Consider the following 27,914-nt stretch of genomic DNA (forward strand, 5'->3'; position numbering starts at 1 on the left):
GTATATATATGCCTATGTAACACAAAAAATAACATAAAATGATTTATTTTCCTTTTGGTGCATGCGCAATCATTACTTCATTCCGTATAAGATACAGTGCCACGGACATTTTTCGGGATGCAAATAATTATTTTTCATATGTTTAACTTGTAGTAAAATTAAAAGCTCAAACTTTTCAATGGTGGAAATGGTGTAAAGTAAGTAGCTTCGTCTTCTCCTGTTTTTGATAGTGAAAAATTAGCATTTGTCAGCGGTGGAGCATCTCTGGTCCTCAAAATACATCAAAGACTTCAAGTCAACTTCACTTCTAGTTCTAGTCGGAGGTTCCCGGGAAGCAGTTGTTCTTGTCCAATGTTGCCACAGGTTGACTTTTTTGGTATTTTGTTTGGTGTTTTTTTCGGATTAAGTTATTTTGCTTACCTCGTCAATCAAATCCTGACGTGTGTTTTCTACTAGGGCTCCAAAGCGAGACCGAGACCAATTATTGATAAAAAACATTAACCGTTAACATGAGAGTACAAATGTTTTAAATTCGATGAGCTGTGGTAAGTTACAATAAAATATATTGATATCACGACGACCAGTATAATTCGATTCAAAATGATGAGTACGAAAATATGAAATGAGAAAACTCTTTTTTTTCAGCCAAATATTTTAAAAACGTTTGGATTCATTACTATTGATTAGTTAAAATGAAATCGCATGCTCATCAATACGTTAAAAGAAAAAAAAACAATTTACGTGTCTTGTCAATTTTTAAATGTAATATATTTTTTTCATACTGTGAATTCAATAAATCGCTTCTTGCACAAGAACACTACTTTTGACAAAAATGTACAAGGAAAATTCCAGAAGTCCATCCATATCTCAGACAAATAGCCTACCGATACAACCCAAGGAGAGGCTATTTATTGAGATGTGGGTTGCTTTGATACTTGAATGTAAAAAGCGCGAGTCTTGTTTTGCTGAAGAAAATGGTTACTAACTTTCAATAGACAAATTGATTATTTTCAACCGCTTAATTCATAATCAATAAATCATTAAATGTGTTTTTATCAAGCACTACTTTGTACTTGTACCGTATCGACCAGTGTTTAAATCAATCTATCGTTGGAGTTTTCATTGAGCGTGAAATGTATCTGTTTAATACTTCCGATAGGGCTATATTGATTGAGGTTAATCCATAAATTGATACGTGTTATGGGAACCTTGATTTTTCACCTTTCATGGCAGACTGCGTTTTCGCAATGATCACGTGACTACCACACATTATCTAATTAGCACATGCTAGTGCATATATGCCTAAAGGAAAAACGAAAAGATTTATTCAGCGATATGATCTCTGGCTCCACAAAATGAAGTGCATGTTTGCCGTAAAATTATTACAATGTGTTCCATGGAAAACAATGCTACTACGATAAGAACATTAGATAATCGGTTGCGGTAGCCGCGTGGCTGGGGTATTATACATCTTATTACAGCCTCTAAATTTTTTTGGATAGGGAGTTCAAAACCCACAAACGATTGCCAGGTTTTCTTGTCAGTGATGTTACAGACACATTCTAGGACTTGTCTGTGATGTTAGGAACATCATAAGTTGTTTTTCCAGGACTTTTCCGTAATGTTAGGAACATCATACAGTTGTTCCTTCTCGTTTTTCTGTGATGTTAAGAACATTATACAGTTGTTCCTTTTCGATTGTCCATGATGTTACAAACATCATACAGTTGTTCCTTCTCGATTGTCCATGATGTAAGGAACATCATACAGTTGTTCTTTCCTCGACTGTCTATGATGTTACGAACATCATACAGTTGTTCCTTCTCGATTGTCCGTGATGTTAGGAACATCATACAGTTGTTCCTTCTCGATTGTCTGTGGTGTTAGGAACATCATACAGTTGTTCCTTCTCGATTGTCCGTGATGTTAGGAACATCATACAGTTGTTCCTTCTCGATTGTCCGTGATGTTAGGAACATTATACATTTGTTCCTTCTCGATTGTCTGTGGTGTTAGAAACATCATACAGTTGTTCCTTCTCGATTGACTGTGGTGTTACGAACATCATACAGTTGTTCCTTCTCGATTGTCTGTGGTGTTACGAACATCATACAGTTGTTCCTTCTCGATTGTCTGTGGTGTTAGGAACATCATGCAGTTGTTCCTTCTCGATTGTCCGTGATGTTAGAAACATCATACAGTTGTTCCTTCTCGATTGACTGTGGTGTTACGAACATCATACAGTTGTTCCTTCTCGATTGTCTGTGGTGTTACGAACATCATACAGTTGTTCCTTCTCGATTGTCCATGATGTTACGAACATCATACAGTTGTTCCTTCTCGATTGTCTGTGGTGTTAGGAACATCATGCAGTTGTTCCTTCTCGATTGTCTGTGGTGTTACGAACATCATACAGTTGTTCCTTCTCGATTGTCTGTGGTGTTACGAACATCATACAGTTGTTCCTTCTCGATTGTCTGTGGTGTTACGAACATCATACAGTTGTTCCTTCTCGATTGTCTGTGGTGTTACGAACATCATACAGTTGTTCCTTCTCGATTGTCCGTGATGTTACGAACATCATACAGTTGTTCCTTCTCGATTGTCTGTGGTGTTACGAACATCATACAGTTGTTCCTTCTCGATTGTCTGTGGTGTTAACATCATACAGTTGTTCCTTCTCGATTGTCTGTGGTGTTACGAACATCATACAGTTGTTCCTTCTCGATTGTCCGTGATGTTAGAAACATCATACAGTTGTTCCTTCTCGATTGTCCGTGATGTTACGAACATCATACAGTTGTTCCTTCTCGATTGTCTGTGGTGTTACGAACATCATACAGTTGTTCCTTCTCGATTGTCTGTGGTGTTACGAACATCATACAGTTGTTCCTTCTCGATTGTCTGTGGTGTTACGAACATCATACAGTTGTTCCTTCTCGATTGTCTGTGGTGTTACGAACATCATACAGTTGTTCCTTCTCGATTGTCTGTGGTGTTACGAACATCATACAGTTGTTCCTTCTCGATTGTCTGTGGTGTTACGAACATCATACAGTTGTTCCTTCTCGATTGTCTGTGGTGTTACGAACATCATACAGTTGTTCCTTCTCGATTGTCCGTGATGTTAGAAACATCATACAGTTGTTCCTTCTCGATTGACTGTGGTGTTACGAACATCATACAGTTGTTCCTTCTCGATTGTCTGTGGTGTTAGGAACATCATACAGTTGTTCCTTCTCGATTGTCTGTGGTGTTACGAACATCATACAGTTGTTCCTTCTCGATTGTCTGTGGTGTTAGGAACATCATGCAGTTGTTCCTTCTCGATTGTCTGTGGTGTTAGGAACATCATACAGTTGTTCCTTCTCGATTGTCTGTGGTGTTAGGAACATCATGCAGTTGTTCCTTCTCGATTGTCTGTGGTGTTAGGAACATCATACAGTTGTTCCTTCTCGATTGTCTGTGGTGTTAGGAACATCATACAGTTGTTCCTTCTCGATTGTTCGTGATGTTAAAAACATTATACATTTGTTCCTTCTCGATTGTCCGTGATGTTAAAAACATCATACAGTTGTTCCTTCTCGATTGTCCATGATGTAAGGAACATCATACAGTTGTTCTTTCCTCGACTGTCTATGATGTTACGAACATTATACAGTTGTTCCTTCTCGATTGTCGGTGGTGTTAGGAACATCATGCAGTTGTTCTTTCTCGATTGTCTGTGGTGTTAGGAACATCATACAGTTGTTCCTTCTCGATTGTCCGTGATGTTAGGAACATCATACAGTTGTTCCTTCTCGATTGTCTGTGGTGTTAGGAACATCATGCAGTTGTTCCTTCTCGATTGTCTGTGGTGTTAGGAACATCATACAGTTGTTCCTTCTCGATTGTCCGTGATGTTAATAACATCACACATTTGTTCCTTCTCGATTGTCCGTGATGTTAATAACATCATACACTTGTTCCTTCTCGATTGTCCGTGATGTTAATAACATCATACAGTTGTTCCTTCTCGATTGTTCGTGATGTTACAAACATCATACAGTTGTTCTTTCCTCGACTGTCTATGATGTTAGGAACATCATACAGTTGTTCTTTCCTCGACTGTCTATGATGTTAGGAACATCATACAGTCGGTTTTGTCAGTAATGTTATGAACATCATACAGCTGCTTTGTCCAATGTCTCGCCAGTGATGGCAGGAAAACTAAGCTAACTTCGTACGTTATGTAAAATAAAATATAATATTTTCAAATGTAAATCAGCAGAAAAGGTATAACATCAAACGTGTTATAAGTATCGAATATAAAAATAAACTCATCTCTGATGCTGTAGCTTCAATAAATCACTCTATTGTGAGGGAACAGTCATGTTGCAATGAATTCATGTGTAATGTTGATTAACGACATGGAAATGATAGTATTTTGTTTGTTTTGCAGACTCTGTCATGACTGGCATTACTGTGTTCTCTTGTTTTTATCATAAATTTGTTTGTAAATTTGTTTTTGAACATGTATCAAATTATTTAAGCAACTTAACCTAATAATTATTGGATTAATTACGAACCGTTCCTATTTAAGTACCACCAAACAAATAGATCCGTGGTTTTCGTGACGCCAGCCAGAGTTAATGGCCTTTTAGTACAAACAGTAGCTAGTCACGACATATTAATCTCCCCAGCCTCCCGAACAGCTAACAAGCTTCCTTCCTGAAAGTATGCGTTACAATGACGGCATTAGATCGCCTATCGAAGTAATGGTACAATGCCTTGATTTCTGACAGTGTTGTCCGTTTTATTTGTAACTTAATACTACTGATTTTTCACGGATAATAGAGATCAGATGCACACAATAACTTCTCATCTAGTCAGTGATTCAGATAAGGCTTGAATCACAACAAGGGTTCTTTACCTTACTGTATGTTAATTACAGAAATTCAAGGATTTCTCATCTACGTCATTGCAGAAAACATGTTTCTTCCTTGACATAGCCCGATTTAAGCGGATAGACCGCTGGATATGTATTGCTGAAAGGTCCCCCGCCGGGTAACTAGAAAGCTAGATTTATCGTACCTGACCAATACAACTGTATATTTATCCTTCAAAATCTACTGCTTAGAGTCAAGCAGCAGTGTTAATCTAGGAAGTCACCAATTATCAGACAATAACCAGTAGAACCGCCATTTTACTGGCTTTGATGGACCGTTATTGTTGTTACTAGGGCTTATACTTAGTATCTATATTTTTTTACATCTCTGTTTCCGAAATGTAATAACTAATTGCTATTTTGATATGTTGCAGCTTGTGTGACCCTTTCTGTGACGATATCCTTGCCTCCGCTGTTTGGATGGTCAAAGTATGACTTCATCAAAGTTCAATCGTTTTGTTTCTGTGACTGGACCGTTGAGCCATCGTATGCATTTTTCATGATAAGTTGTTGTTTTGGTGTTCCATTTGGTGTTATGACAGTTTGTAACATCCTGATATTTCGTACCGTCAGAGCAAGCAAGAGAAAACTGGCACCACAGACTCCAAAGCCGGCAAACGAACCCATTAACTGCCAGACCATTCCAGAAAGGTCATCAGAGGATAATACAGACTCCGACAAGCAGTCTAAAGAAATATTTTCAAATGTCCAAAACAGTCTAGTGTTGCCCCCAGTAGAAGAAGACGCTTCGACGTCCACCGCGTCCCATGAAAAGGCTGTCTTAACAAAGAGTAAAACGCCAATTACGGGAAGATCTGCTATCTCACGCACGGGCATTTCAAAAGACAAACTATCTACATCAGAAATGATCACTGTCTATCTGCCAGACGATGAATCGAAACTCACGTATGATAACATGTCTGCTAATAAAACTAAGTACAATGTAAGTGTAACAAAATCAAGTGGAAAATCGGTGAAAAAGCATAAAATATTCCGAATAAACAGAAAAAGCAAGCAAGGTAAGGCCCGTGCCGAGGAGATCCGACTGGCGACCGCTCTAGCCGTTGTTGTGGTGACGTTCTTCTGTTGTTGGTTCCCCTACTGTATTAGTATGATAATGTCCATATTTGTACCTACAGGAGTACCTAGGGGTCTACACATGACCACGCTCCTCATTGGATATTTGAACAGCGCCTGTAACCCCGTGATTTACGGCGTCATGAACAAAAAGTTTGGGGACGGTTTCCGGAGATTATTATGTTTGTGTAAAAAGTAAGAACATATATATACGAAAAATGTTCCTTTTCGTTTGTTTATTTTGACAGGTAAATGGTATATAATCAGAGCAGCTAAAACATAAATAATGACATCAAATATATAACCTTTGTTGAACTTAATACTTATTTTTCTAACCATACAAAATCAAATAATAAAAAACCCTTTATAGTTGTAAGTCGTTATTTTAGATTCTAACAGGTTGGTATCGCACCATAGTAACCGAATCACAGGTACATGTACATGTTCTTATTTTGTTATCTAAGATTTGTGCTAAAATTACCAATTTGATCATTTGGCATTTAAACATCCACCTGATCAACTCCACATGAACGGAGTATACATTTATGTATGCAGCATGTTACAAAATTAACAATATTAGATATTCTCTAAATTTCCACGTCTCTCATTGGCTAATACATTGCCATGTGGAGGTCAATATAAAGCATGTGAACTCGATCTTTCTATTTTCTGAAGCGGCGAATCGATATTACTATAATGTAACGTCTCCAGCGTGTCGATATTGCGGTAGTGAAATCGTATATCATATTAACCAAACGTGGAGCTATTCAGGGTGGTGTCATAAGGCCATGGATCTTCTTGAAATTTACTTGCATATCACATTATGATATAAAAAATTGTTCAAACGATAATCATATATTTTAAAATTTGATATAAAAATAAGGGCATTTTGGTTGGTTAATATATGGTGTTATACAGTCCCGGTAAAACATACAAATGCATTTTCATTAATGACCTCGTGTCACTTCCTCGGTTATTATTCCAGCGGTGTAAAACCATATAAAGCAATCTCTCCCGAGGAACCGCATTAATTCTAGGAGAGATTTATGACAAGCAAACATGGAATTTGGTTGATCCTTAATTTCAATGCAAATATAAATGATGTCTTAATTACGATATAAGATACATGTATCTAATATAGTAGTTGAAATATATCATATAATATGTAAGATATCTTATATGACACATAACATATCTTATATCGCAAACAATATATCTTTTATATTTGTATTGAAATTAAGGATCGACAATGCTCTTTGAAAAATGTCATGTTTGCTTGCCATAAATATTTCCTAGAATAATTATTATCATTTTGGTCTTTCTAAAGCCGGAAACATCGCAACAAAGATTTATAAGTGATACTAATATAAATCGTCGACGTCAGCAACATCCAAAAGCATATCTGTTATTATATTTAGCGGTACTGTACATGTCGTGTAATAACTAAAGCAAGTCATAGACTATTTCGCGGATATGACGGACAGGGACATTCTTCACGAGGGCCACAACATTAGGGTTCTACATCATTTGTGATCCCGAGTGTAGAATATTCCTATATCCACATATGAAAGAGTATTTTCTCTAATACACCGACGTTTTATTGATATTTTACTACTATGATTGTAGTTCGAAAAAAGTAACTGCAAGTCAATTATCAACGGGATCAACAAAAGTTCGTCATATTTTCAACGCAAATAGTAAAAAAACAGTCTAGTTTCTGAGAAGAAAAAAAAAACTCTGAGAAAATAGTAATTTTGTTGACGCCGTGACGTCACCAGGCTGTAACTGAGAACTAGTTGCAGTTTACAGATTCAAAAATCGGTAAAAATCATACACTTAGTAGTACTATGTAGAGTATGATTTTTACCGATTTTTGATCTAGACATCTAAACGTTTAAAACGGTCTTAGGGTACTCTGGTGGGTCCATAATTACATATACTGTAATTTCTCAGATCCCTGTGGGCTGTATGATACAGCCTCGGGCGACACGGTCAGTATTACGCCTGTAGGTATGAGAGATACAAATGTACCTGTTTATAAATACTTTGTCCGTTAAACCTGCCTATATTATTAGGCTTTTCTAATTTTTTTTGATTTTTTTTTTTTTTTGCCTATATTAGGCATTTTTTTCCTCTCCAAAAATGTCTAATAATATAGGCATGTTTAACGGACTATGTAATACTTTGTATTCTTTCTACTACGGGTGTGATACTGGCAGGTCTATGGCAATAAACTCATAAACGCCTAAGGCTGCATTGCATGGGTACCCATGCAATAAAGCCTCGTGACGTCACAGCGTCAACAAAATTTCTATTTCCTTGGTAAAATTTTAACATTTGTTTTTCTATAAAAGATGCCAACAATGGAATTTTTGTTGAAAATATCACGTTATTTTTCATGTATGAAAATTGACCTCTAGCCGTGGATATCTTCGAATTTATTTCAAAATGGCGGGATATTATAGTTGTAAAATTGCAATTAAAGGCCCAATATCCGTATCTTTCTTATTTTTTTCTTGATTTAGAAGAATGTTGAAAAAAAATCCTGTTGTAAATCATGCAGAGACAGGACTAAATCGAAGTCAAGATGAGCGATAATGATTCGTAATATTTCTTTAAAAATCAAATAAATATTAACTATAGCTAGGTGGGTCCCACTTAGTCAAACAAGCCGAAGTTAGCCGACAATGTAACGTCTTTGCCGAGAACGTCATGTGACTACTGTAACTACGTAAGGTCTGTCCGAACTCTTCCGAAAACGGGTCATGAACTTTCCGACTTCCGTTCGGCAATACTCGTAACTTCTATGGCGACCAGTTTAAAATGAAGGCATGTTTACATGTATCGACTTTCAACAACTGCTGTACCAAAGTTATCAAAAAAACATTATGAATATTCTTTAATATATCTTAATTTTAACTACATCTACAAATACTAACAATATCGGAGTCGAATTTAACTTGAATTTTTGTTGATAGTTACGTATAGTGTGGCTTTAAAACATCGAGGCATGAAAGAAAAATACTCTTTCATAAGTAGATATGAAGGATAGGGATATTCTACCCTCGGGATCACAAAATGTTGCAAAACCCTGGGCAAGCCTCGGGTTTCACTACATTTTGTGACCCTCTGGTAGAATATCCTTCATATCCACAATACACACATGTCGCCTGAGGCTGTATACATGGCTATCCATACTGCTGTGTGACGTTACAGGGAAAACACTGTTTTCTCGGCGAATTTTGTTGTTTTTTTGCGGTTTTACTATAAAGAATGTGTAGAACGAAATTTGCGCTAACAATATCACGCATTTTATATGTATGGATAATTGATTTGCAGTTGCTGTTTTCTTAAACTTATTTCTCAAAATTGCGGGTGAGTAGAATTGTAAAATTGCAATAAAACGTCGAGGTATGAAAGAAAATACTATTTCATGTCTTGATATGAGGGATAGGGATATTCTTCATTCACAGAACCGAAGTAAAACCCTCGGCAATTCTCGGGTTTACAAGGATTTCTTACCGTCATCTCTTGGATTTTACAACAGTCTGACCCTCGGGTAGAATATCCCTACCAATCATATTCACATATGAAATAGTCTTATAATAAATATATATTTATCCCTTTATGAGAAATATATCACAGTGTATGTACAACCCAGGAAGGTTAAACCGGTGCAGTTATGTTGAAGTAATAGCTTTAAAAAGCGTGAAAATATCGATATTGCTTGCGTGTAAATATGAAAGACACGGGTTTTGTGCAATAATTTATTTTTTAAACATGTACTTTGTTCTCATATAGGCCTACTGGAGGCAATTGCAATATTTCATTTGTGCCAGAAAGAAACATGAATGGATATTGTTATAGATTTATTTAGAGGAGGTTCCGCCTACTCAAAATCCAATTTTTCTGGCCTTTGGATATTTAACGGCTTCTATGTATGCTAAGCGAATGTATACGTCATTTATTTCCCTAATGGAAAGGTATAGATGGTGGTAAATAGTTCAAATTCAGGTTGGTTTTAATTATGTGTAATTCCGTGGATCTTGAGTGTTTCCCTTTGGGAAATACAAGGTCGGCATTCTAATATTGAATAGACATTCATGATCAGATTAGAGCTAAGGGGAAGTAAGTCAAAGATGTGCAATTTATATTCTGTAACTGTGTGTTCATGTCATAGAAACTGCTATTACAACACAATGGTACAATAAGTAGGATTTATAGTATAAAAAAATCAATAATTATTCAATATTTATGTTGTCGCTGACCTATTGTATCTAGGCCCATGTAATGCACATACATTACATAATTACATTGTATGACTATCAAATAAGTTTTTTTCTTTCTGTTTTACAGTTAAAATGCGTTAAAAGAATGTGAGAGCTGAGAAAATACTTTTCTGTACTTAGTTACATATAATATATCTCTTGGATTTGTACTCAGAAAAAAAAAGTAAACAAAAAAGAATACATACTGATATTTTTATTCACATTTATTACATTTTCAAGTGTGCATGAACCACATGTTTTCACAAATCAGATTACTTACATCACAATAATTTAGAAATCAAGTCTAATTAAATACTACATACAGTTCACTTTAAATCTTGCATCCATGCATTCTTTTATGAACTTTGAATTTTTTATTTAAAGATTATTGATAGAAGCTGGAAATTTACTGGTGGTAGCATTGTGAAGTCTATATAGTTTGTTTATCAAAGATAAAACTGATTTGTCTGTTCTTGTTTTAGATAGATTCATCAGGGAGGATCATCTTAAAAGTTAATATAGCACAAACATTTCATATTACAAGGTGCCTGTTTTAAAAGATCATATTTTTATGGTTTTATGTATACATATGTAATATATAATGATGTTGATCATAAACGCCATCACTTGTTTACACAATCAAAACGGACATATTAATGTACAAACTTGTGTATATTATTGATACAGAAATTAAAAATACTGGAGATAAAGTTGTTTCTAAGATTTTTTTCACCATCATACTACATATAATTATTGCCATCAAACCCGACAGGCATTCATTATATAACTAGAGTGAAAAGAACACAAAGCGTGCAAAACGTTTCTCTTTTACTTCAAATTCAGCACTTGGTCTATTTTATTCGAGTTAAAATAAATTATTCCATATTTTGGCCTGGTTTATGTGATAACTTCCATTCCATGTGCGATGAATTGAAGGGACATAACTCTAACAAACGGGAAAGAATAACGTAAACAGACTGGAGAGTACTATACATGCCCAAAATACAGAAATACAAATAATTTATTGTGACCATCCGATCGGTTTGGAAATATGAATTCCCCTTCTTTTGAAAATAACATGTTAACATGTCTGAATTTACTCAGATTCTTTAACAAGATATACATTACTCCTGATTCATAGATGGCTTGCATAATATAAGTTTGGATTATGGCTTGAAGAGTCGTTTTTATTTCGTTTTATATCTCATGTTTCGGCTTTCAATTTCAAGATTAACATATCAGATAATTGATTTTTTCATACAATTTGTTGTACAAATGATTAATTCATCAAAAAAAATCTTGAGCGCAAGTTTAGGTTTAAATGCCTAGAACAAAATGGTTGGGTATCCCTTGTATGGCTGCTTCAATGAAAATTCGACTTCATAAAGAATGTTTAAACAAAGAACACATGAAAAAATGTGCATATCTTAATTTATATGCATCTGAATGAGCCCTGTTAACAAAATTTCAATTTCACAGACTACATTTGTCCTCTGATTGTTCCTTCAGATTCACTTTTCTGAACAAATTATTGATAATACAGTTAATCATTATATTGTTCGTTGTGCTTATTCTGAGGCCCTATTGAAAATATTTTTGTCCCTATGATATTAAATACTATACATATAAGTACACATAATGTGAGCTTTTTACCCCTGTTATATTGGAGATTTACCAGGATCTCTATGACAGTAAGTAAACAACTGTACTGACAAGAACATAATCACTTAAAATCTTTATAATCTGTTCAGTAAACCAAACACATACATATATATGGTGGCATATTTCTGCCACCGAGTTGCCGACTTACGACTTAATGATGACGACATAATTAAGGCATTCTGTCGAACAGCAAGAATATATCGACTTACCACATGTACCTGCCCACACAATGATTCCAAGATAATTATGTAGAAAGTCGGTAACTCGGCTATTAATCGTGTTTATGCTCGGTTGTGACACCGACTTGTCAGGTATTGATGTCATATCTAAACTAAAAGATGTCGACATCTGGTCTTGAAAGTCGAAATCAAAGGCCATCCTTTCATAAAGCACGGTGTATATGCAGCAAGGCACCATACAGCAGAGATCGACGTTGATTTCATTAATTCAGGTTTTTATTTGTTTGATTTCAAAATTAAAAATTGTGATCCTACACATCCCGGCCACGTAGCTGTAGTCTGCGTGTACGTAGCTGTTAGTCCGAGCTGAGGAAGTAAGCAGTGCAGAAGGACACTGCTTTGTACAACGAATTGACATGCTCTTGGCCATAATCATTAATTAATATATAACCGTTGGTTGACAATTCGTTTAAAAACTGTGTGTGTGTTTTGTGGATTGGCATTCGTATTAAGTCCATGTGGTACATACCGTGCTATACTATATTAAAAGAATGAATGAAAAATGAAAAATGCAAAACAATGATTTTTTCATGTTTTATTTTCTTGTGAATCACGAAAAATAACAAGAATTCTTTTCAATTCAAATTATTTTTTATTCATTTATATCTTGACTTCAAAACACTCACTATTCACCAACATACATCAAACATTTCTCACAACTAAAACAACATCTTACACTCATTTCATTCACTCCACATTTCATTCACTCCACAGGGTATTGACAAAATTCAAACCACAGTCTATACAAATCACTATAAAATAAATATTATCTATAGATATGTGGATTTACTGTGGAAAGGTCTACAAAGTCCCTGTGATTTAATCTATATCACAAATTATAATGTAAGACTATAACATAAGATCCTCTTTCTTTCTCAGAAAAATTTTCATTATCCAATATTTTACAGCATGGAATCAGCATCATAATTATATATATAGGGCAGATACACACTCACAATTCATCACTATGGCAGTGAATATTTGATTACTGTACCAATACACGTTTTCTTAATGAGTTATGTAAACTCTCACAATCATCTGACTAAAACTTACATGAAAGCATTTACGATAATTTATTCTGTACTTCAATGTGCATGTATTTAAACCATGTACTTAATAATTAAGATACATTTACATAAATATACTTCACTGTTAATCAAATTTCCAATACTTGCATTATACATTTACACAACTACAGGCCATTCAATATTAGTCATTTCACAAAATCAATAAACTAAAATGTCATTTGGAACTTGATTTCAGAAAAACTCCATTTCTGAATATGAATGTGTATTGTACCTAGAATCACTTTAATATATAACTACACACAACAACACCACACAAATGCGTCTTTGTGTTCCATCTCACGTAAATGTTCTGGTCAAAGTCTCTCAAACTCTTGAGTCCCTGGCAGTTTTGTTCAGCTAATTAAAACATCCTAAAGCCATACAGTGTTAACTAGGTGGGTCTTTCTTTACACTGGAGACTCCAGTAGAAGCATCTTTCTCTGATGAGTATGTTGCCCCAATCTCTCTCATTTCTGTTGCGGCACTTTCCTCGTGCCAGACTACCTTTTTAGCATGCTGTCTGACACTGTTCATAACACATTCCTCCATCATGGCTTCTGTCAGTACACCAGTTTCTGACGCATAGGCAGACGCCTACAATAAAATAAATGAATATAACAAATCTTTTCACAAGTATCCCCCAGCTGATGTATAATGTTGATTATTTAACCTCAATAATCATGGTAATCACTAAACTTCCAAACTCTATAGTGAACACTCTAATGTTGACTGCCATGCTACAGCTAGTTGGGACATTTCTCTCCCTGATAATCCCTCAGTCATGCTGACTTACCTGCCATGCTACAGCTAGTTTGGATATTTCCCTCCCTGATAATCCCTCAGTCATGCTGACTTACCTGCCATGCTACAGCTAGTTTGGACATTTCCCTCCCTGACAATCCCTCAGTCATGCTGACTTACCTGCCATGCTACAGCTAGTTTGGATATTTCCCTCCCTGATAATCCCTCAGTCATGCTGACTTACCTGCCATGCTACAGCTAGTTTGGATATTTCTCTCCTTGATAATCCCTCAGTCATGCTGACTTACCTGCCATGCTACAGCTAGTTTGGACATTTCTATCCCTGACAATCCCTCAGTCATGCTGACTTACCTGCCATGCTACAGCTAGTTTGGATATTTCTCTCCTTGATAATCCCTCAGGTCATGCTGACTTACCTGCCATGCTACAGCTAGTTTGGATATTTCTCTCCTTGATAATCCCTCAGTCATGCTGACTTACCTGCCATGCTACAGCTAGTTTGGACATTTCTATCCCTGACAATCCCTCAGTCATGCTGACTTACCTGCCATGCTACAGCTAGTTTGGACATTTCCTCCCTGATAATCCCTCAGTCATGCTGACTTACCTGCAACTACCTATTTGGCCATCCTGAATACATGCTAGTTTGGCTAGTATTTCTCTCCCTGATAATCCCTCAGTCATGCTGACTTACCTGCCATGCTACAGCTAGTTTGGACATTTCCCTCCCTGACAATCCCTCAGTCATGCTGACTTACCTGCCATGCTACAGCTAGTTTGGACATTTCTCTCCTTGATAATCCCTCAGTCATGCTGACTTACCTGCCATGCTACAGCTAGTTTGGATATTTCTCTCCCTGATAATCCCTCAGTCATTTTAGCTATTTCTAGACACTTCTTGCCATAGTCAAACTCATCTAGTCTTAACCTCCTACAAAATCAAACAAAATCAATTTAGAGGCATTTAAAATAGCGATATCACTTTCTATGTTTTCCAAATTACAATTTTCAGTTTTTATTTTAACAAAGAATAAGAGAAAATTTAGCTGGGACCGGCAAAGTACTTTGTCTTAAGTCAGGTTGTCAAGTTACACAAGTTTGTATCAACTAAGTTCAACTTTATCTTATCCTTGCAAAAGTAAAAAAACTGTGAAAAAAATATATTTTTATAACTTTTTTTTATACCTACCCCTCTTTTCTCTGTCGCTGGTACCAAACAGTACAGGTCAAAATAACGTCGCACAAGTCGCTCTCTCTCGTCTAGCGTAGGCGACATGAACTCGACCATCTCGTCAAGTCGATCATTTATAGCCCAATCAAACTGCTCAGGCTGGTTACTGGCTAATACTAACATAAACCTGAAATAAAAAAAAATTTACATGATAATAAAGTAACATGTTTGGATAGAAAATTCTCCCATACCTGACAGGGTTATCCCTCGTGTTGCTAAGGAAAAGATAACTCTGTCTTTTCTGGAGTAGGGAAAAGACAGCTCATACAAGGTTGACAATGATGTCATTGAACATGTGGAGATTATTGTCCAATACGCCATTGATTGTCAACATTATAAAAATACTTCCTAATTGATTTTTTTTATAATGGGAGAAAAATAATTTTACATGGTTCTGTCAAGTGGACAGGGATATCTCAACCCTCGTGAAAGATTTTGGGCCGGCCAACCCTCAGCAAGTTTGAGTTGACCAGCCAAAATCTTTCACTAAAGTTCACATGTCCCTGTCCACTTGACAGACCCGTGTAAGACACTTTTATTCCTAGATAATAAGCAAACCTGCAAGATTCTTTCTTCTTTAATCCAGTTAGCTGTATAACTTTTTTTATTTTATAACAACAGAATATAGAGTCACTTCAAATGTTTAGATGCTCTAAATATAATGATAAAGCCATGATCAGATAGTTTTTGATCAGATTGGAAGAATTTCAGGGATTGAAAAAAGACAGTGTTTATCTAGTATTCATTAGGTAATTGATGAACCCACCTCCTGTCCTGTCTCTTCTTGGTTAAAATGACAACCATAAAGTGTATAAATTGACAAAGGAGAGCATTATGAGATTGAGATCATACAGAAGGATGCTTACTTTGTAGACTGTTCTCCTGTCCTATATAGAAAAGCGTTGAGTGTGGCCCGGAGATCTTCACTTATATGTTCCTGGAGATAATCAACAGAAAATAACAGTAAAGAGTAGCTGCATTTATACATAGCACAATCAATACCATGTAAAACATGGTCTTTTAATTTCATCATTTACTGTCATAAAAAGTCTACTACATATTATTGAAACTATTTAATTCACAGTGATAAATTTTCTCACCTTCTTTCATACCACTTGTGAAGTCCATCAAATTACATTGGTTTGGTACGATTAGTTTAATGTCCTATTATGAGCCAGAATAATTTAAGTACATGCCAGGTTTATAAGCCAGAGTACCCACAGAAAAACCACTGACCAGCAGGCAGTATCTGGCAATTGTCCCACATGAGAGTTGAAACTCTCTACCCAGAGGTGGAGGGCTTGTGGTAACATGGCAGGACATCTTAATCCACTCATAAATAGGCCATCCCTAGGGAAAACTATTTGGTTTGCAGTATTCAAATTCATTGAACAAAGGAAGCATATGATTGAGATCATAACTGCTTATTGTAGACTGTTCTCCTGTCCTATATAGAAAAGTTGAGTTGGCCCGGAGTCTTCGAACTTATATGTTCCTGGAGATAATCAACAGAAAATAACAGTAAAGAGTAGCTGCATTTATACATAGCACAATCAATACCATGTAAAACATGGTCTTTTAATTTCATCATTTACTGTCATAAAAAGTCTACTACATATTATTGAAACTATTTAATTCACAGTGATAAATTTTCTCACCTTCTTTCATACCACTTGTGAAGTCCATCAAATTACATTGGTTTGGTACGATTAGTTTAATGTCCTATTATGAGCCAGAATAATTTAAGTACATGCCAGGTTTATAAGCCAGAGTACCCGCAGAAAAACCACAATGACCAAAAGTCAGTACTGGCAATTGTCCCATTGCTAGAGTTGAATCATAACTTACTACCCAGATATCAAGGGCTTATTAATTGTAACATGTCAGGACATCTTAATCATTTTTGTATAAAATGCGACCACCCCCGGCAGGGAAAACTATTTGGTTTTGCAGTATCAAATTCAATATGTGTTCAATAGATTGAAATCGCTTTAATATCAAATTAAATGTGTCGACTAATGTAAAAATAACTTTTTAAAAACTACATAAAATACCATGTGTTTAAGAAAACTTTCTGAGAGAACATTTATATTCAAGTCGTTGGCTTTGAAAAAATTTTCACCACCTTTCTTTCTCTTTCTTAAAAATGCATCTGCTTCATCTACAAACAGTAGTAACCTGTAAAATGATGTAAACATATATGCAGAGATTGATAACTATTGTTGATAAATAAATATAAAAGGTTTAGTAAAGTTTCAAAGTTTGATCTGGTTTTGAATATGTGTACTGGGTTACCAGTCAGCAACATAACATTGTAAACTAGTAAAACTACATTCAAATGTCAGTCTATTACAGATCAAAAGTAAATTTTTTATAACAGGAGAATATACTTTCACATTTTTCATCAGAAATCACGATGGAGGAACATAAACACTCATCCATAATATTTAAGATATGTCACAGTATGTAGAATGGGCCCGTCAGAATGATATCTAAATGACAAAAGTTACTTCTTTTAAAAAGTCTTGCTACCAGTAATCATAATAAAGACCTTATCATCATAATCAATTGGATTTTATAAGATATAGACACAGTATTGCAATTTTTGTATTAAAGAAACATCCCCGGCAAGGTGAAATGTAAATTATATACATATAACACATGAATGAATGATTTTGTTAATCAAACTGTTCAAGAGAAAATTGTGTTTAATCATAGGTTATTTTCAAATTATGTGTCTTAATAAATATTCTTTGAATATAAGCAATACCATTTTGCACCATGTGCTTTTGGAAAACTGATCAATCTGAGAGAACTTTTCGATACTATGGCTTTGAAAAAATACCACAGAATTTTTTTGGGATGCAAAAATGCATTGCTTCATCTACAAATATTTAGTAACCTTGAAGTAAAATGATGAACAACCAATTTCAATGGTGGTAATGAGATTGAAAACTATTTTTTTGTAATAAATACAAATATGTATTAAATGTCAAAGTTTGATTGATAGAGAAAAAATACCATTGTCGGAGGTGGAGCATCTTTAAAGTAAATACCCAATTCATTTTCATCACATGGTGGTAAAACTACACTAGGTTCAAATTTTGTCCTTACCCTATTCAGATATGGTGCAAAAAAAAGTTTTTTGTAACATGGCTGTATTCCTTTTCCCCATTATCAAAATTTACATTTTTTCAAAAGTTACTTCTTTTAAAGTCTTGCTGTTAGTAAGTCTTGCTGTTAGTTCATAATAGACAAGACCTTATCAATAATCAATTGGTAATTAATAATTTTACAAGGACGATAATTTTTGTATTAAAGATGCTCCACCACCCCCGGCAGAACATAATTGGTGTTTAATCATGGTTACATATGTCTGATTAACACAAAAAAATAATATAAAATAATTCATTTTGCTTTTGGTGCATGATGCAAGTCAGTACTTCATTCCATATAGAACATAGTACCATAGAATTTCTTCGGGATGCAATTAATTAATTTTTGATATTTTTATCTTGAAGTAAAATTAAAGCTCAACATTTTTCAATGGAGGTAATGGTGTCAAGTAAGTAACTTTTGTAACTGAAGACAAATACTAATTCGTCTGCTCCATGTTTCTGATACAGAAAAAATACCATTCGTCGGCGGTGGAGCATCTTTAAAGTAAATACCCCAATTCATTTTCATCATTTGGTATTAAAAGACATTATCTAATTATACACTAGGTACTTGATTTTGTCCTTACCCTCTTTTACTGGTGCTAGCCCAATCAAATGTTTTGTGCATGGCTGTCACTCCGTCTTTCCCCATTGGCGCGACATCACCCCCTGTCATAATGGCATAATCCATCCCCGAGTGTTTAGCAAGACTCTACAACATTAAACATTTATATTAAGTCAAGAAACAAACTTCAGATATCGTATGTACCGGTATTTACTGTTAAAAACTATCGATATAGTATCTTGCTTGGGAATATTTTTTTTTATCTGCATCACTGAGTGCTCAGAGGAGGTTAGTTAAAGCTCTCACCTATTACAGTCCAAGTTTAATGATACATGTACATGCATATTCATCCAAAAGCATCTATTCATCAATACGCCTACTATTTGGTTTAGATGATAATTTGAATCGGTTAATATATGAAATAATTTTCATACAACCTTATTATGTTCATAATTTTCATACAACCTTATTATGAAGAACCTTTGTCTGAGGAATTTGAGTACATATATACCTCTTCCCCAGGCCTATATAGCATACAAAGATAAACAATTGCACCTCTCTACAAACAATGAGACTACTAACCAGTGACCCACAGACCTACCTTTGCGAACATGGTTTTCCCAGTACCAGGAGGCCCATGCATTAGAAGATTTCTATAAAATCCTTTGTTTTGCTTTGTGTGCTTTGTTGCTATGGCAATATCTCGAAGTCTCTCCTCAAGTTCTGGCTAAAAACAAAATTTTTTGATACTTATTGTCACTTTTACTTTATCAAATGTTGATAGATGGAGACAGACAGAAAAGTCACTATAACCAAAAGTTTAATACAAGGGCTTCACAGAAGATCGTTTAATGTTTTGGCTGAATTCCAAGATAAATCCCTCAGGTTATACTTTACAGTACATCAGAATAGTATATATATTTTTTTTCAAAAATGTTAGTAAGAAAATTCATTATTATGTCAAATGAATTATAAATCATACCTTTAATATAATTCCTTTAAGGGCATCATCTGGTTTGGCATACACACGCTTTGCTGTCTGTAATGTTGAGAAAAGAACATGAAACAAATACATTTAATTCAAATTCTTATCAAAAACTAAACCTATCTATGAGAAATATTTCAGTAAATTTAGAATATAACTGTCATCAAAATGGATGTTTTCTTGTTTGTTTATACAATGACTGTTATGATATTCTTTTTTTCAATAGACGCAGTTGTACCGTCAGTTTCATTGGTAACATTTGTTGTGATATCAGCGACAGTGATCACTTATCTATTACAATATTATTGGTATTTATTAATTTGTTTGAATTTTCAGAATGGAGAAGGACAATATTTGGCTTAACTTCTGGTTTCATGATCTAAGAGAGATAACTATTGGATAAATACCTTAATTGGGTGTCGTAATGCTTCTGTTACTGTTAATCGAGAAGTTTCCCTGACCAGGGATGGTTTACCAAGCCTGGCTTCAATAAACCTAGCCGACACACCAATACCATACTTAGCAGAGTAGACACCAGCAGCTACCATTGTCAGACCGGCAGCCTTAGTGAAAGTAAGAACAAGTTGGTAAAGCTACATAAAGTACATATACAAGTGTTCCTACTATTAATGCAGATAACCAGATAGTTCAATTGAATGACTTTTTCAATAATCATCATCCAATACAAAAGTTCCAGATGGATAATGGCGCCCACCAAAGAATGAGTGACATCTGATGAGAGTGGGATAAAATGCATATTTACTACCAATCAAATTTTCTGATTTTTATGAGTCTTATGATAGATACAAGAAACTGAGTCAAAATCATTCCATTTCATAAACAGCATTTGCTCGATTTTATATGTATTTTGTGTAGAGTAAGTTTTAAAATACAAATTACTTTTTTATTTCCATATCAGTTAGAAAAAAAAAATATCTTGGGAGGAAGGAAGATGTCTATGTAAATAATTAGATTGCTCCGTAATTACCATTGCTGTGACTTTATCCCAGTCTGAAATGAATGCTTGGAAACCAGCACCCAACACTGACCCAGCTGTCCTAAAACACAAGGATAAAAGATCAGTACACGTACCAAATACCAGGTACCCAATATATTCTGAATCAGAATGCAGGGGTGCCATTTTGAGTGGACTCCACATGTTTACAAATTCTGCTGTTACAACACTCTGATTCATATATACCTGTTATACATGTACAAATATGTTGGTAATACAGAAGATATACAACTTTGCCGTAATAGTCCTTTTTATTATACCAATCAGATCAGTTTCACCTTGTGATTCAGTCGAGTCATATACTAATGTATTGGTACAATATAATAAATTACTGAAATGGGGTAAAGTAATGATGAAACCTCAGTATTTGCTGAAGCTACATACCTGGCCCCGATTTCTCTTATCAAACTTAAGTCAAAAACTGACTTAAATCAAAAATTTTCATATAAGTTACATAAGGAGAAAAACTTAATTTTTGACTTAAGTCTGAAGTTAAGTTTCTAGAAATCAGGATCTGGTACTATTGATATTTGACACCAAATATTCTATTCAATATTATAAAAATATACCGTCCACAGCTGAGCTGTGAGTACTTACTTAATTGATTCTAGTACAGTCTGTCGATGCTCCTGGCCCTTGATTCGTAACTGCTCCTTGATGAGATCATGATTCTGTCTATCGGCTTTTGCCTTTCCTTTTATTTCTGCTTCCACACGTGCCATATCATTTTTACGTCGTAAATCATATTCGTAATCCATTGTTGCTGTAAAACAACAAATAATCTATATAATAAATAATGTTCAGCGCAAAGCATATACCGGTAAATAATTTAGTTGCATTTTCAGAACTTAAGACTTCTCATTGAAATCATTTGGGTGTATACGTAACCAATATTCAAACTGATAAAACTTAATGTTATGAAAGTAGGTATTCTTCATTGGAACATAGTCAGGATTTGTGAATTTTCTTCTTATAACATATATGGACCACAATATATCATTTTTTTAAGTGGTATAGCATGTCTTGTTATGAACTCCCAAAAATCACCTGAAAGAAGGGTAGTAACAAGGGCTTATGTAGGTACAAATAGACATTTCATGGATCAAATTTGTAGGTATCTCTAACTCTATCCAGATAACGTAATTTAATATTAACATATAAATACAATACAGCTTGTTGAGGGACAATTTCTCCTTACATTTTTTCATTTGTTCTTGTTTAGCTATCGATGCCTCATTCTTTGCACGCATCTCTTCTTCTTGTCGTGCCTGTCAAAAATACATAAAGATGATTACAATATTATAATCATACAATAATAACTTTGTAGGCCAGACATGATTTTACGAAGATATATTTTTTACTTAGAACCATTTATCATAGGCAGCCACAGTACTGACAAAACGTGTGTTAAAATAATGAATACCATATATGGGGCTGCTGGCAATACTCTTTAACCAAAGTCAATTTCAGGTTTAAAATTTTAAGTTTTAATTCAGTTGTCATTATATGTCATTGGGCAACACCTACCTTAGGCCTTAAACCAAGAAATTAAGCCAACATTTTTAATCATACTAATGTTTGTTAAAATGTACTATCTTATAATTGGTTCAAACTAAGATGTGAAACAATGAACTGCTGTTTTTCTGAATTCTTATTAATTATTAGACTTGACAAGCAGTGAAATTATTGCAAATACTATTTCAATATCTTATTCTAAATATAGCAATTATGTATGGCAAGACCCAACCTTTCTCATTATTGCTGCTAAAAAAGATTGAGATGGATACAATACAAACTTTACAATTTGTAGCTAACTATTTGCTTTAATAGTGACATCTGTAGTGAAAAGTTGATCACACCTGCTGTGCCAGTTGATCGGAGTAGCGCTGTCGTGCCAATCTGTCTTCATATTCTGCTTTAGATTTATGATATTTGCTTTGTTCTGCCATCGTCTTCCTTTTCTCCTCTTCTGATGTGCGAGCAAACTCAATCCTTAGCTGTTCTTTGTAGGCTTCTGATTCCTGTAAAAAGATATAAACCAGATAAAGATGTCACAAGACTGATTTTTCTCTCATACCTGACAGGTTTATTTACACGGCTGTTGGTGAAAAGATTACTGGCTTTAAATAGCTCACATGCACTAAAAACACATTTTGAACTTCCAAGTACTTCTAAAGTTCTATCAGTGCAATTTAGTTGAAACTTGTCTGAAATGACCCCAACATGGTCCCAACCAAGAGTTTTTATTTTTGAGGTCGTTTCCAAATCCAAGATGACCACCAAGACACCATACCTAATCAAATTCCTATTTGACTTTTGTCGAGATTGACAGATGACTGTTAAGGCCCTTTGGTCTCTTGTTAGATTAAATAAGAAAGGAAAATAATCGAATCTTCTAAAAGTCTGTCAGGTGGACAAGCCTATCTCATCCTTTAATGTCAGTCAACACTCGGCAAGCTTTTTAGCTGATATTCAGATTGAGATATCCGTGTCCACTTGACAGATAATATCCCCCCATAGTAAATCTCTGTTTTTGAAGAAGTATAAAAAATAACTTTCTGGTATGGAAAAATTGGAAAATAAATGTCTTTTATAGGGTAAGGGGTACAGATTGATAAACAATTATGTGATGCAGAATTTTTTAGGTTTTTTACATTTATAAATGAATAAATTGATGAAACTTCTTCTTTAATTTGAAACAAATCTATAATGATATAGTATAGTTGCTATTATCTGTAGATGATTATGAGTATGACTATATATCAATAAAGATTACCTTCATTTTTCTCTGTTGTTCAATTTGTTTGGTCTCTTCTTGCATCTTGGATAACTGCAAGGCATCTTTAGCATGTGCTGGTAAAATAAAAACAATAATTGAAACTTTCAGATAAATGACCTGGGTTAATATTTAAGCAGGGGTTTCAATATCAGGCAGTACCCGGTACTTTATGCTGGTTGAACCTGGCTGGGGTACCGCCTGATTTGGACTGAATTACATTAGATAGCATACAGACGGTATAGAAAAGTACCCCCTGAAATTGCAATTAGCACCGCGTGAATAAGTATAAACATGATGGTATACTCCGATCCAATAATGTACGAGTTATTGACTAGAATGGAGAACACACATGCTCCTGATATTTATTGTACTTATCCACAATTTAAAACTACACCAAACTAACCTAAGGTTGTTACACCAGAGCACCTCTGGTGGTACATACACAAGCTAACACCACATGGTTAAGTGTACAGAAGCTTCATTTCCACATCATCATCAGCAACATTCTTCCATTGACACATTTTATATTTTGACAGAAAACATAAATTCAGAGAAATGAAATACATTTGCAACTGCTCAATTGCATCTTGCAAAAATGTGACTGAAATTTTTGAATTATTGATAAGAACTGTTCTAGGAACATACTAGGACATACATGACCATGTGCAGTATATCTATATGTATCAACTTTACCATACATACATCAAACACTCTTGCTCTACATTAACTTTCATTCAAATATTGTGTCACAAAAGTATTTACAAAGAAATAACTTTCCATGTTGATATCATATTCATATCAAGTTTTTTCAGTATTTTTATCATGGACAAACGTCACAATGCAAGTGCAGATGGCCTTCCCTAGGTGTAACACTCGGTATTTATAGATTTCTAACATGCCTCACGTGTTAACTTGCATGGTGCCTGGTAGAGTTGGTAAGCATTCCCACTTTACAGAGTTACCCATCAGATCTCCAGCCTATTATATCTAAATATACAAATGTATGGCGCACATTTACAATTCCACACACTTATAACCTAGCGAGTTGTACCTAGTTCAATAATCAGGAAAATCACTAACTTGAGTATTGCGTATACACCTCATAGGTATGCATTTACGAAAGCTATCCCATGCTCCAGTTGACTGAAGAAGTGAGTATGTATTTTTCAACTAAACACATTTCAAAAAGATGTATATTTAAATGACAGGTAGTGTATGTCGACTTAACATGACAGTTATACACTGTGTATTTCAAACACAAACTTACAGCCAAAATCATTAATTTATTGATGTGACAGATACTGCTCTGAAACCTCATGTCAATTTATTTAGCATCTGATTCTAATGTAACAGGAAAGGAGAAATGCAGTGGTCAGTCCAGGATTCAAACCTAGGACCTCCGAACAATAGCTAAATGCTCTACCGCTAAGCTACCTCTGGACACCCAGTCCAATCCTGCTACATTCTTCCGGTCGCATTCTTCCCTCCTTTTTCAAAGTCTTTGCCCTCACAGACATTCAAGACTCTTATCATGTGGGTATTTTAGGCCTAGTTGCATTGGGAACCATTTTTTTTTAACAGGAGAAAATGTAGCGACCAGTTTGGGATTGGAACCTGGGACCTCCTAACACTAGCCAATGCAAATGCTCTACCAATGAGCTACCACCGATGATCGACCCAGTCCAATACTGCTACACTAATACAAGACTAAAGGCCAAGGGCTCGCCTCCTATAAATCTAAATAGGCCCCTGATCATGATTTTTAGTTGCAGGGGTGTAACTCCTTGCGAAATGACCGACTTCAGTTCACAAGTTAGGGCACTCAAGGAGAGCCTAATCGGCGTATGATACGCAAATAAGTGGTTATCCACGACCTGATAATTAGCTCAAAACATGCAATATTACATAAATAATGAGAAAATATTGCATCAGAAAGTTTATTTCCAAGTATGAATCTTAGTATCTGCATGATTAAATGAAGACTTCTTTACGTTTTTATTTCATTTTAGAGTCAAAATTATGATTTAATCATGGTAAACAGTTAATCTTTCAAATAAACCCTTACCCGATTTTTCCAGCTCTTTGGCAGCCTTTGCAGCTCGTTCTAGGGCAGTGGAATCGAATGAATATTTTTCCATCTTTCCTCCTGATGGTGGCTGTCCAATTTGGTTTGCGCCATCAGCCCCTGGTTTATCTGGAGGCATGCCACCAAAGCTACCTGGTGGCACACCACCCGGTGTTGTTGGTTTCCCTGTTCCAAACAACCACGACATTTCGTTTGCAACCCAATTCGGCTTTCAACCTTGATGTCAAACACACGTGTGTAAGTTTTCCCCGGTTCTGCGTAACACTCATTTCCGGTTGATACACTAAGGGGTACTACCTGTTGATCCGCTCTATAAGCGGTTCGTACCCAGTCGTAACACGCTGGTTTACTGTTCAATGCCAACATTTTCATTTTGAAGGGTTCAAAACAGATAACTTAACGTCGCTTGTATTTTTAAAATATCATAACATTAAATGAAGCAAGAAAAAATAATATATTTCAAGAAAAAATAATATATTTTAAGAAATATTTGTACTATGACAGAAAAAACAAACTTTCATAAATGTCTTTCAAAACGCGTGCATTTACAGTAATCCATATTTCTTCAGTGAATGTACATTAAGTATATGCCAAAATGTTATAAATATTTGTAGAGTAGACCAATTACATGCACAAAGTGCACCATAATTTATTATTATTAAAAACATTTTTTTTTTGTATATGGCCAGAAACACATATACATAGAGATTGGCAACTTCGCCTTTTTTACGATCGGCAGCGGTACCTCTGTATGTCCCTAGGGGCTTTTAGATAAACTCTAAAATACTCAAATACAACAGAATATTTAACTTTCATATGTTATAAAAGTTAAGTAATTTTCAGATGGTTTGAGTACTATTTTGGGAAAGACTATATATATATATATTAATAAAACAAAATGCACTTCCGGTTTTGAATGACTGATTTTCGAAAAACCAGGTAAAATTGCTTATTTTCATACTCTCAAAAATCATATTAAATAACATCATTTGGGAAAACTGATCATATCAACCATGATATATTGTTTAAACTTTGTGTTGATGCAAAAATGTCATGTTTAAAAGAAAACACTTAAAAGTAGTTAGCCAAGGGGAAATGCCTATAAACTGGAGGTCCTTCTGACTGTCCACATAGATAAAGAAAGAGTTTCCAATCTCTATATTTATATATGTTTCTGATATGGCCAACATCTTTGATCCTATATTGCTGTAAGTGGCAAGCATGATAGTCCGTTCTGGTTATTGAAACTATAATAACTATATAATGTACCTACATTTATTTTGGAGGCCATCTTGGATTTTCTTTTATTAATATTTTTTTTTTTTATTTTATCACATAACAGAAGTCTTATCCTTCATTCTAGAACTGATTTGGTCATATATCATCAACTAATGAAAAAGTTGTAATATTTTCTATGTTTTTGTTCAATATTCAATATGGCAACCCTCTTGATGACATAATGACTGAATGGAAGTGTATAGAAAAGCAGGATTTTTTTTAACTATATACCTCATTCAAATGAGAAATATTTTGAGGTATAATTCGCCTGCAGAAATTCTTGAAGCAACCTATTTTTTCTTGATGTTTTTTTTTATCAATTATACATTGTACAATTGGTATTTAGACAGCCATCTTGGATTTTCATATATCTAATTTTACAGAGGACTCCAGCTTTTTGCATAATGGTTCTATGTGAATAAAAAAATGTACTTAATTAAAAAAATTACCAAAGTTATATCAGTTTTAATCTATTGGCAAAAGTTATTCATTTTGATAACATCATACTGGTAAAAGAAACTTCAGCACCTTCTAATACCCTCATCAATAAGTCATACAGATTTATGTAATTATCTATATATGTATATATTTCCTTCATGTTGCACATTTTAAAGAAGGTTTGGATGTCCTAACAGCCAGGGATTACTAGCCAGGTTTGTTGTAAGCGGATTCAGTTCAACAGACAATAATGGGAAAAAAGAACGTTTTATGTCGGGACATTTTAGAAACAATGGACTAATGTGGATTACAACCTATGCCTGTAACATTCAGTTCAACAGACAATAATTAAAAAGAACGTTTAATTTTAGAAACAA

The 27,914-nt window shown here is 34.7% G+C and overlaps 2 protein-coding genes across 2 annotated transcripts in view; one reads left to right on the forward strand and one right to left on the reverse strand.

The window, feature by feature from the left end:
• LOC138317311 (tyramine receptor Ser-2-like) overlaps positions 1–11,015 on the forward strand; it is a 32,860-nt gene extending 21,845 nt beyond the window's left edge. Inside the window, exon 2 of the mRNA XM_069258883.1 lies at positions 5,302–11,015. Coding sequence (XP_069114984.1) covers positions 5,302–6,203 — 902 coding nt within the window. The 3' untranslated portion in view covers positions 6,204–11,015. The remainder of the gene's footprint in view (positions 1–5,301) is intronic.
• A 2,237-nt stretch (positions 11,016–13,252) lies between these two features.
• On the reverse strand, positions 13,253–26,085 carry LOC138317316 (ATPase family AAA domain-containing protein 3-like). The gene is made up of 15 exons (XM_069258896.1): positions 25,801–26,085; positions 23,733–23,809; positions 22,816–22,977; positions 22,155–22,224; positions 21,554–21,719; positions 20,930–20,999; positions 20,349–20,504; positions 19,939–19,995; positions 19,558–19,683; positions 18,979–19,103; positions 17,362–17,411; positions 16,100–16,172; positions 15,192–15,360; positions 14,825–14,932; positions 13,253–13,834 (listed from the first exon to the last, which is right to left on the reverse strand). The coding sequence occupies exons 1-15, from the start codon at positions 26,006–26,008 to the stop codon at positions 13,628–13,630; spliced, it is 1,824 nt and encodes a 607-aa protein (XP_069114997.1). The 5' UTR covers positions 26,009–26,085; the 3' UTR covers positions 13,253–13,627.
• Between the last annotated feature and the right edge of the window lie 1,829 nt (positions 26,086–27,914).

The sequence above is a fragment of the Argopecten irradians genome, chromosome 1, assembly GCF_041381155.1.
Source record: "Argopecten irradians isolate NY chromosome 1, Ai_NY, whole genome shotgun sequence".
Lineage (NCBI taxonomy): Eukaryota > Metazoa > Mollusca > Bivalvia > Pectinida > Pectinidae > Argopecten > Argopecten irradians.

Bases quoted from the DNA above. Each gene is read 5' to 3' on its own strand.
- LOC138317316 (XM_069258896.1), bottom strand. From the start codon at position 26,008: ATGTCGTGGTTGTTTGGAACAGGGAAACCAACAACACCGGGTGGTGTG. The intron at 22,978-23,732 runs GTAATCTTTATT...ATCTTTTTACAG, and splicing joins AACAACAGAGAAAAATGAAG to GAATCAGAAGCCTACAAAGA. The intron at 19,684-19,938 runs GTATGATTTATA...TTTTGTTTTTAG, and splicing joins TTAAAGGAATTATATTAAAG to CCAGAACTTGAGGAGAGACT.